Source organism: Nyctereutes procyonoides, unplaced genomic scaffold, assembly GCF_905146905.1.
Source record: "Nyctereutes procyonoides isolate TBG_1078 unplaced genomic scaffold, NYPRO_anot_genome, whole genome shotgun sequence".
NCBI lineage: Eukaryota > Metazoa > Chordata > Mammalia > Carnivora > Canidae > Nyctereutes > Nyctereutes procyonoides.
The window spans coordinates 1467633-1479709 of record NW_026575146.1 but is presented as its reverse complement, the minus strand read 5'-3'; the positions used below and the strand labels follow the sequence as shown (position 1 = coordinate 1479709).

General features: G+C 37.9%; 1 protein-coding gene across 2 annotated transcripts in view; it reads right to left on the bottom strand.

Moving 5' to 3' along the window:
* Positions 1 to 12077, bottom strand: part of PHACTR2 (phosphatase and actin regulator 2) — a 130196-nt gene that overhangs the window by 53368 nt on the left and 64751 nt on the right. The window contains exons 4-5 of one of the 2 annotated variants that reach the window (XM_055310557.1): positions 8047 to 8205; positions 1895 to 2134 (exon numbers count right to left, since the gene is read on the bottom strand). In XM_055310557.1, coding sequence (XP_055166532.1) covers positions 1895 to 2134; positions 8047 to 8205 — 399 coding nt within the window. The remainder of the gene's footprint in view (positions 1 to 1894; positions 2135 to 8046; positions 8206 to 12077) is intronic. The other variant, XM_055310558.1, reaches the window with a different exon arrangement.

The following is a 12077-nucleotide window of genomic DNA, read 5'->3' as shown; positions in this document are numbered from 1 at the left end:
TGGTTATCTGGAGGTCTATACTAACAGGAATTGAAGAATCTTGATAGCTTTTACAAGAATTGAAAAATCTGACTAAAAATCAAGAGTTGCATCTGAAAGAACTTTTCTAGAAGGACATGATTCAAATAAAACAAAGTTACCATGTAGAGTCTAAATGGTTACAAATGGAATATCAGTTGGATTTTGAAGGAGTATTATCAATATTTGATAAAAGGATTCTTGCACAACAGTCTTGTTGGTATAGTTCAATGAAACTCCTTTTTCTCTGGGACTGACTGGGAAAAGCAACACTGTTATTCATACTGTGGTCCAGTGGAGCCTCTCAATACAATGGACAATAGCATGACTGTGTTATTCTCCTAGGAACATCACGAGTCCATAAACAAACCTTCAAGTAAAATATCTGGATATAACTAAAAATCTCTGATGAAAACTGTCCCCTGCCGTGGCATTAATCACCAGTTTTCTTCTGAGAGAAATGAGAGAGCCCAAGCCAAGTCAACAGTGTGCCACTACCGTATGGGGCAGGAGGAAGTGAGAAAGTTTGTATAATTCCCAAGCATGGGGAGTTGCGGCTTTTCTTTAAGAAGTGGGTCACCACCTGCCTCACTTCAAGCACTGCTCCTCAGGTTTGCTAGGCAGTCTGGGAAACACAGCAATGCCAAGAAGAATGGATGCATGGCAGTTGGTGCCTGAGGAAATGGCCTGGAGGCACTTTGCTCAGGCACTAACGAAGCACAACATTCTGAGACATTTCATTTCAGAGCTTATTAGTAGACAATCAGACACTCAAGGTCAAGAGCCAAAGAGAGGAGCACAGTAGAGAAACATCTATTGGTATTTGGAGGGCTGCTCTACTGTCCAGGAGGCCATTCTCTGAGCAGTATGAGTATAAATGATGGAGGGGAAAAAGATTAATACGAAGGCATAGCCTGGTAGCCAATCGGTAAGAAAGTAACCGATTTTGAGGAAAATAAGGTTTGCTACAACACAGCAGAATGTTCATGCATGTTTTAATAGAAAAATCCATTCAGCATATATACTTTGATCACTGTCCCTTTTTACAGCTGGATGACATGGTAGGTGTCTTATGCCACTTGACTAGAAGACTGGGAGCTCTATTTTGCATTAAATATATCTGATTTGAAAGGAAAGCTGGACAGACATTACATGGTGTTTGTAGGTGGCTCAAACCACACCTGTTGATGTGCAATAGTGACTTGTAACTACCCTAGTAGGATGCTATTCCTCATAATACATGGAAGTCTCAGGATGGGGGTGGACAGTGAACACTGAGCATGTGACATGACTTTCAACTTGGATGAAACAACTGTGATTCCAGTAGAGAGGGGTGGGGTGGAGCTGGACTGAGTGATATGAACCCTCTGTCCATTTGTCAGTAGAGAAACGACTATGTATGCTGAAAGATTTAAGATACTAAGATCTGGCAAAAATGTCAAAGATGTAAGTATCATATTCTTATATGCAACTTAAGATATCTTGAAGGAAAAACCAAGCCAAAAAGCCAGTCATAAACTCAAATAGGCAGAAGGCCAGGTGATGTGCAAATAATGTGATATCAGATCATTGCTATTCATCAGGCACACTACACCTTGAATCCTTCTATTGGTTCCTACACAGATAGTAGATACTTGGGATGAAAAAGGTCTACTCACCCAAAAACTAATGAGATCAACTAATCAACTGGTTGACTTTCCTTTGGTAGAGACAATAACAAAGGAATCTCCTGGGTATTCTCTAGGTCAAAGCAAAATCCACTGGTGTTACATTCTAAGACACCAGATACCAAAAAGGCCACCATTCCTAGAAAAAGTAATGAGCCCCACCCCAGAGCCAAATACCCTAGACTCCAGCCCACAGGGGGCATACTCACCAGGCTCTCGGGTCGTGTTTCGGCTTGTTGGCTTGGGTGGAGGGATGGGGGCCTGCTTACCAGGAGCCTTGGTAATTTTTTTAATAGGAGGCACTTCGTCAGCCTTGGGGCTTGCCCCAGCAGCAGGCCCTTTTGGAGGCACAGGTGTTTTTTTGGGCTTAGGTTTGGGTTTAGGCTTAGGAAGAGCTGGAGGAGATGGAACAGGAGCTGCCGGTGTTTCAGAGTGGTTTTCAGTGTTCTCTACAAATGAGAAAGTGAACAGAAGCAGACTGATACAGACACACACCATATAAATAGAAGGAGCAAGACATATGGCGACAGTGATACAAACACATGGCTGCTGGGCCTTTGGGAACCAGTGGGGTTGTTTACACCAGGGACAGAACAGTCAGGGGTAAAGAGGATCAAAGGTGCAAAGGCTGAAAGCCAAACTGGGGTGCACTGTCTGGGTACATTAATCATTCCTGTGATAAAACAGGGTTGCATAAGTTACTCTGATGAAGTTATGTTCAGGATGAGTGTCGATGTCCATGGTCAGGGGCCAACACTGGCCATGAATTGGTGGCTACTGAATGAGGATATGGGTGTGAGTGCTAAACTTAAACTGAACAGAACTGGGCAGCCCGGGTGGCTCAGCGGTTTAGCGCTGCTTTCAGCCCAGGGCCTGATCCTGGAGACTTGGGATTGAGTCAGGCTCCCTGCATGGAGCCTGCTTCTCCCTCTGCCTGTGTCTCTGCCTCTCTCTCTCTGTGCCTCTCATGAATAAATAAATAAATTCTTAAAAAATAAAAAAAACTGAACAGAACTGAAGAGCACCAAGAGTGGCAGATCAGTGCACTGCACATAATGCCATGAAAACTGACAGTAAGGCAGTGCCTAGATTCCTTGACCTTCATGTCCTCTGTGCAGGGCCTTTCTCTCAGGAGAGCTCAAGCCCCACCAACCAGAAAGCGATTTGAACTTTGTCTCAAATTATGGTCAAAAATCAATCATTTTCTATGCTAAAGAAGACTCTGTAGCATTTTTTTCTAGGAAGCATAATGCACTGATGAATAAACTATTTTTTTTAACTATTAAAATTTTCCTAAGCTCTCGCAGCACACAAAGGCAGCTTCCTGCTTTCCAGTAACTTCCTCTGTCCTTTTCAAATTGTGTCACAACTACAGGTACAGAGGATGCAGAATCCCCCAAAATATCAAATTTTTGTTGTAAACACAAGTAACAACGTTGGAAAGACAAGGGTTGAAATTCATTAAAAAGAAAAAAAGGGATCCCTGGGTGGCGCAGCGGTTTGGCGCCTGCCTTTGGCCCAGGGCGCGATCCTGGAGACCCGGGATCGAATCCCATATCGGGCTCCCGGTGCATGGAGCCGGCTTCTCCCTCTGCCTGTGTCTCTGCCTCTCTCTCTCTGTGACTATCATAAAAATAAAAATAAAATTTAAAAAAAAAAGAAAAAAAAAGTCGTACCTAAGGACAGAAGCCTCTCACAAGATTTTGCCTAACTGGAGGAGAAACAGTCTGAGTCTCTCATTATGGAAAGTGAAGGCTCTGAATGTTTATTCATGTACTCGTATCTGTATTGTTTCTAATGGTGGCTGATCAAAAATTAAAATAAATTAAAAGACAGTTCTGGTCCAAAGAGCTAAGCAGTATTTCTTGAAAAATGAAGCACAATAAAACAAACAAACAAAAAACCCATAAGACAGTGTTAAGACAAGACTAATAAGTAAAACTTTACTGAATATATCCTTCCATTATCGAATTACCAGAAAGGTTTTAATATCAGAATGCATTGCATTTTATTATTTCTTTTGTTTCATTTCTCATTCTAGTGAGTGTAAAGTGAGACTGTCATTTTTTTTCACTACTTTCCTTCAGTCCATGTAGATAACTACCATAAGAATGATTCAAGTTATAATAGGTAATAAATAAAGCTTTTCTTTTGTTTTCCCTCAGCCTGCCATGAAACCTACCATAGTCCCCTCCTGCCCCTGAACTTACTGGTATTTATGGTCTGAGCTACTTGTTCAATATTTTCCGGAGGCTACTTTGTATGTGTGCCTTTCTATTCATATAGTGTGTCTTTTTAACTAAGTAGTGACTCTCCTAACCTAACTGGTCTGAACCAGAAGGCCACTTAGTCACCAATGTCAGTTAGAGTTGAGAACAACACAAGTTGATGCCACACATAAATCACTTCATTTTAACATAAAATATATAAATTTATGTTGACTTGCCATGTCTTTTGACATAGGGCATGGGCCTACCCTTTAAATACCTTTTGATGTGACTCTGTAAGATTAGACAGTTGCATAATGCACAGAGATCAAGCCTGATGATACTCTCCATAGTGAGAGCCCATCAGATTCATCTGCAGTACTGGCGATCTCAATTCTCTTTCATGCTACAAACCTTCGCAGGTCTTAGCCTGTCCTCTCAGGCCTATCACTGAGATCTTTCCTTTTTCTAAGGTTTCAAACTCTAAAACTGCACCCCAAAGAATACAGTTTCTGGGTTTGGGAGGGAGGAGATGTTCACTCTATGACAGTTGGGAGTGACAATCCCAACTAGGTTAAAAGTGAACATGCTGCATGCAAGCTCTTGGCATTTGTGGACAAGCACCATCCATACTTCTGTCCTCTATGAACTCTACCAATGCTGTGTGCATGTTTGCTATATAGCCAGTATTTATGTATACTCTGTGGAGAACACTAAGGGGTGTGTGTGTCCCTGTATGCAAACAGTATGCTCTTCTGACTAAACTATGAATTCCATTTGTCTAAAATGTCATAACCCATTAAACAAAATGCTTTAAACATGAGGTTTATTCAATGAATATGACTGGCTGATAGTTATTACTACCACGTTAGTAGAAAAAAAACTCTCTGCTTGTATCTGAGAGGTAATTAATGAAGTCATTATATTTTTTATTATTACCATATGACCTGATGACATGACATAAACTAATGGTGTATGAGTATTATCTTTTCCAGAGGTGGTTAAGGAAGGGGTGCCTATTCGCTCTGGGTTGATACAGACACTATGTTCTAAAACAATGTGTCTGGAGGATAGCTATTTATTGTACTATGGCTCCTTCCATCATATGGAGTGTTCAGGTCAACACTCAGGAACAAACCTGAGAATAGCACATGACCCTCCCTTTGCCAAGAAAGCACCTCTGCCCCAATTCCTTTCCTTCACCTGACTACCTCCTTGTCTCCTTCAGATCTCAGTTTGGAAATATCTGCTTCTAAGAACCAAATTTGATCCCCATTGCAAGCTCCCCTGGCTGCATGTACTCAGGCATTCCAGAGTACTTTGTATCTTGTATGGCGATTGCCAGTTTGCATGTTGGTCTCCTATAGCCTAGGATCTGCTCGAAGCCAAAGACTATTTTTGACTTGCCACTCCTTTCCTGGCCCCAGCAAAGCCTTACCATGTTAGATCTTCATTATTATTTGTGGAACAAATGTTAAGTAAGTCACTTGTTACTTCCTTGAAAGCTCTCTGTAATACCTCAATAGATCTGATACCAAATAATTCTCAGATTTCTTATATTTAATACCAATATATGTATAACAAATTGCAGGTCAGTTTTTCTTGTATATTTAAAGGCACTTACTGAGAAAGAATAATGGGAGACTAAAAGCCCTGAAGGTTTTAAGGGAAAAGTCTCCAGTGTTAGGTATAGGAAGTCCAAGATCACTGTACCAACTCTGGATTCCAATGCCGTCTGGAGCCCCAGAAAAACCTAAGGGTCCTTGGTGGAACCTACACACAATGCAGTGTATAGGGCATTTGTCACTTGTTTTGTTTTCATTGACACTGATGTGGCAATTATTAAAGTACTGATATATTATCTTAAAAAGGTATACAAGCATTTGGGAGTTTAAAGGCATGTAATATGGTTTTGCAAATATGATCAACTAATAGATGAAATAGCATTCTTGGATAAATTGGCTTAATGTGAAAGGAAAGGGATCATTTCACCCCCCACAAAGGGAATTAAGAACACCTAAAGGATGAATTAAGAATATGGAATTGTGGATTTGCATGCTAGTGAGACCATGAAAGGACCAGAAGTAAAAGTGAATCTTGGGTTGTTTTTTGGAATTAAACAATGTCTTTCCAGAGAAATAAATGGTTATCTTTGTTTATGAGGCATTTTTTACTTAACAAAATACAATGTAATGTGAATTATGAGTGACATTCTTTTTATTCTCAGGAAATGTCTTTCCATACCAAATGCCTTCCCTCACTCTCAGTGTGGCTCTGGCAGGCACGCCATCCACACAGTGAGGGGGAGGCCTTGTTGCCTTACTGGTGGTGTGACAGCATGTCCAGCATTCCATCTCTTTCTGTACAGACAAGCCAAGCAAGATGCTATCTTAGATCTCGTTTGACCAAAAAGGACTGAACGTACTAATTCTAAGTAAATTAAACAAAAACACTTCTCATGTATCCATGGACCTATGACTATGAGGTCTGCCATCCTTTTAGAACACCAAGACCTGCTGGTTTAATTAATATAAAACTATCAACAACTTTTTATTAAGTTGATAAGGAAACATTTCCTTTGAAGTTTGGCCAGTCCACTGACTGACATCCCACATAGACCAGGTAAGCACCAATGATGGCTCTATTACATAATGAAGGGTATGATTCTTGAATGTGAAAAAGCCATACCAGGGACAAACCACAGATGGCTTTGAAATCTAACAGTTTGGTGAGACAGGACAGTTGGACTTAAAAAAAAAATCACTACTTGCATGAATACTTTCAAATTAATACCACTAAAATTTGTTTAGGTCTATTTTCTCTTTATGTTCCAGGAATATGATCATTAAAAACATTAGTTTACTTCTTGTAATCAGTATTTGTAAATTTAACCAGAGTCTTTCAATAGAACAGGACTAAGCAAAGCCCCATGAATACTATTCTTAATACTGAATAAATAAAGCAAAATAATAACAGATTGTTCATAGAGGCTTCCAAAGTTTTTACAGGCTAATTTATATGCAAATAAAAAGCTATGGACTTCAAGAGAAGATGATTTTAAGTTACAACGTCTGTCAAATGCTCTTTCGTTTTCTTTGTCTTTAGAGGATTTGGATCAAGAACAGAGGAAGAGAATGCTTTCAGCAGTTTCTAAGAATTCTCAAAATGCCTACAGGACCTAAGCTAGGTCTGAGATATTTTTTGCCATCCAACTCAGAGGAGACATTATAGAACAGGAAATAGTCTGTTTCCTGAGGATTCATTTCTGTGCTGCATGGAATCATTTAGAATCTCCCAACAAATCCGTACTTTGTAGGAGTTTCAGTTCAGGTTTGTATTAAGTACAAGGCCTGCACATGATAGCAGTCGCAGGGTGAGGTAATCAATCAGGAAGTGATGAGGAACTTGTGAAATGTTTTGAGGGATCCTTGATAGACACAGATTTTGCTGGTGCCCTGACTATAGTATATTCACCCTAGAAACCAAGGTCTTTAAAGAAGCCTTCAGGAATGGTATAATTGCCCCTGGCATATTGTGAAATTTCCAGTTGCACAGACAAATCATGAAGCTGAGACTGTGGTCAATATAGCAACCAAAGTCCCCAGCATCTCTGGGAACTACAGTCTTGGGTCTTTCTCAAAAATGTCTAGAACCTATAATATTGAGTGTATGGATGCCATCAGCCAAGCTCCCACTTTTGGAGGGACAATGCTGGGCTGAAAGAATCATCTTGGTTTTGACATTCTTCCATTCCTCCATATTGACATGCTCACACAGGTCAGTTTTAACTAGGAGAAAGAAATATTCAGACTGATGGCATTTTTTTCTAAAAATAAGACTAAATACTGAAGGAAAACTCCCGAAGAAAGGATAATATTCCCAGATATCTCTAATGATTGAAGAGGCTATCCCTTCTGATTAATAATGTTAACTAATGCTTTTAAATAAAAAATTAAATTATGTGCTTACAAAATGGATGCATCTGGCTGAGAAAACCATCCTATTTCTCTTCACTCGTTGAAATTTCTCTCTTCTTTGTATTTGCAAACCTGCTCTCTAACTGGTCTTAAGAGTCATTACTTGGACACTAAGACCTGATTCTCAACGTTGAGCTGTATTGAAGTAAAAGAAGATGGAGTTTCTCTTGATTTTACCTTTCTTATCTTCTGCCTTTTCTTCCAGAGGTGGTGCTTTTTCAGCTACAGAGCCATTACCTTCTTCAGATTTTACTACATTTTCCTCTCGGGTAGATTCCTCTCCGATGGGTATCATGTGCCCGTTTGAATTTTCAAAGTTAACTGTTACATCTCCATCTAAAATGGGGAAAGAAACACCTAGATGTCTAATTTGATGGCTTTCTTAAAACCCAGTTTTCCAGTTACTAGGACTGTAGGGTTTGGGTTCATGTTTCACACCCTGGGAACCAAATACATCCTGCATAGTTTCACCATGTTTTACTAAATAATTCATTCAAATGAAAGAGCTAGAAAATCCTTAGTCTTGGGGGAAAGCAGCAATGGAGGGGATGTCCACATGCCCTTTCAGGACAGTAGAAGTTATTATCCTAATTATACAATATCCCAGGGCAACAGAGCCCTTCTCTTCTTGTGCTGAGGCTTTGTTGAAATCAGTACTTAGGAGTGTCTTTGTCATTCACAAACTGAATGGTAATAGGAGAAATCTGAAAAATGAAATAAACATTTTAACAAGCACTGAAAACAAAAAGTGAATATAAATAAACAAATAACACGAAATGTAATTACACATAAAAATGATTAGAGGCGAATATGAAAATACACAACCACTGCTCTCAGATGATTGCATCTGTGATATGTTAACTTTACATAGGAATAAAATTGCCACTCTGTATTCAGGGAAAGATGGTAGCGAAGCTAATTTTATTTTCATTTTCTTATTGGTGGAGATATTAAAATGTACTCAGGTAATTGTTACAAATATCTGACCAAAAGCCTTTAGTGTGGATTAATGATAATTTGAAAACATTAGGGAAAGAAAATGTGGAAAAAAGTAATTATAGAGGAACTTTTAAAAAATCACAACTGAAAATAAAATTTTTAATATGTTATCTAAACCAGAAATACCTAATATTAATTAATCCCTGAACTTTCATAATTTCTAGAAGTTTCTAATGTGAATGACATTTTGCATAAACTCTTAATTCAGTGATGCTTGAAAAGATGAACCCTAGATCATATTTAGAACATTTTAAGAGGCTTTGCTACCACTAGTAAAAAAAAAAAAAAAGAAAGAAAGGAGTTTTGACTTTGCAAACTTGAAGAAATGCATGATTAGAGTTATTTTTATGCAGTCTTTGATTAATCTTACTTTGGCAATGATTATAAATAAAACAGAGATCATCTCTCAAATTTTCATTACGTATAATTGAACTGGTTTGGCTCAACAATAAAATCCATTGGCCTTCTTCATAAAAATAGGCATGACATTTTAATAATAAAAACACATATCATGGAATTATGTCATGCTCAAAATGAAAAAGCAATCGTTGCTGAACCACATAACTTCCAAGTACCTACAGTCTGATTCCTGTATAAAAAAGTAAAATAGATGATAATTGAAGGGAATGCCATTGTAAATAAATCTTAACTATTTCAATAAAATTAGGGTAATACTTTTCAAGGAGTATAGGTCAAGCCAAAGGGAAACTAAAAGATTCTTGATTCTTACTATTAGATTCCAAGGAATTCACTATTAAAAACAAGGGAGAGGAGACACAATGTAACATTAACATCCAGATATTAGACACAGGAAAACTAAAAACTAATGTAAGAATGGAAAATCCCAAATAAAACAGAAAAGCATCTCTTCATACAAAACTCTTAATTTTTAGGTAACTCAAATATAAATTTATCTTTGATTACTTTGGCTTTAGTATTTCAACAAAAATATGTTAAAGTCATGTTAATGAAAACTTAATTATATTTAACTCTTATTATGCTAAAATTCTTTATTATTAGGTTAAATAACTGATTTTAAAATCTAGAACAAAAAAAGCCAGAGAGAAAATTACATTGTCATGGTGCAACAAGAAATTGGATTTTCACATAATATTCAGAGTCAACAATGTGGAAAGATACTTACTTTGAGGTCTGAAATAAAGCTAGCACGTATGACAACAATGGTAGAAAAAGGAGACCTAGATGTGATAAATATAAATTCAAGAATAAAGCAGAGAACTGAAGTTATTAATAATTGATTTGTGTGTGTACACTGAAAAAGTTTTCTAGTTTTGTGCACTATTGTAGAGTGAAAACAAGTTGAATCTTTGATATAGTGTATGTAAGTCATTAGAATGCACGCAAACATGCCAGCAAAGGAGAGCTGAGAAAGATGCCGTGGTTATAAGTGATAAGAGCACTTGTTTGCAAAGGAAAAAGCCAACTCAGGAAAGGTTGTAAACTTCAAGTGAATGAGAGAGAAAGCACCTACAGACATCAGTGGTGAGACAAGTAGCAGGAGAGTGTTTGGGGGCCTTCCCTCTCTTTGGTCAAACAAGTGTCTCTGGGATATAGTTAACAGAGAAACAGAGATGAGTAGAAAGTTATGTGTGACCAAACAGTGAGCAATTCACTCATCAGAAGGTTAAAAAGTACGACATGGGGGGAGAGAGAAAGGAGGCTGCACAGCAGGAAGCAATATCTCCATGCCCTCATGCTAAAGCTTAGAGAAAGGATGGAAGGAAAGAGCCAGAAAATAAGGAATGAACTTGGACTAGACCTAGGAATTCTCAGGAGAGAAGACCAATTGTTGAACTTTGAGATGGAAGTTAGATGTTAGTGTAAAAAAGATCATCTAAAAAGGAATAATAATAATAGCTGGGAGTGAGGGTATGGGGTGGTATGGCATGAGGTCAAACCCAGGGTAGCTGGAGGGATTCAAAGAGTCTATCCAGCTCCCCGATTAAAGGGCATAATTGACAATAACTGTTAAGAGCTCATGCAAGGTCAAGAAGATCAAGGAAAAAAATGACTCTTCACTGGCAGAAGACAGGAGGTTGTCACCAAGCACAGCAGCTTCCAGCCTCTGGCTAGGGCTGAAAGCAGACCAAAATTTTCAACATAATTGTTTTTGGAAAAATGACAGAAAACTATTTTCTCCAGTCCTTGGCTGAAAAGGGGAAAGACTCTATTTACAATCGGCATCACCAGGAACTTTCAAGGATTAGGTCATTTTTTTCTGGTTTCATATAGGGACCATAAAAAAGGCAGAAAGTAAAATTCAGCAATTTATGACTTCCCAAGCATTAAACCTATTGCATTATGTTTAGGCGAAAAATTGTTTTGTTCTTTGATGTTTTAAAACTTTTAATATTCAGTCTGCAGAAGTGACAAAAAGGTCAACTAGTGTCAGATTTCTGGGAAATAAGTATAGGAAATTGTAAACCATCAAGTGCATAGTTTAACAGATGAGGCAGCACAAAAGCCAATCAATACTAACCATTTCTTTAATTTGACCAATGTCACTCGTTTTTAGAAAAAGTCAACTCTTTTCTAGGTATGATTTTTAATCAGAACAAAGGGAGTCTTTATATCTGTCTTTCATACTCATTAACAGTTTCAATCATTTTCCCATTTTTTCTTTCTTTAAAAAATTTCCAAATAAATGACACCAAACAATCACATTAGCCCACCCCAGAAAGGTAATCACTCAGTGGATCTGTAATTTCTCTCCTACCCCTGGAGAAATTAGAGGGGAGACAAATTTGGATACTGCAAGCCCACTTTCAACAAACAAAAAATTAGGGATGTGTTTTTTATTTTTAGAAGTCCCAGATAGGAAATAAATAGCTTCGTGATAATAGAAAATCAGAGAAAACATAAAGTTCATTCATAAAACAGAATGATTAAAGTATAATGAGCAGAGATTGAAACAAAATGCCTAAATTATGAGGGCTCAAGGGCATTATTCACTCTAGACTTCCCAATATTCTTTGAAGCAGGAGTGAAATAGTGAAGCATTTCCTAGCTCCACTCTGGAATTATTCAGATGTTGGAAAAAGTGTGTCACATGGATTTATAAATAGTGAATTCCAAAAGATGTTCTTTGCAAGGAACATTTATCAGGAAAAGAATTCTGTGATTTTAATTCTAAATTAATAGCACTTTATTTATTCCCATAAAAGTATAATAATAGTACTTTATCCCAG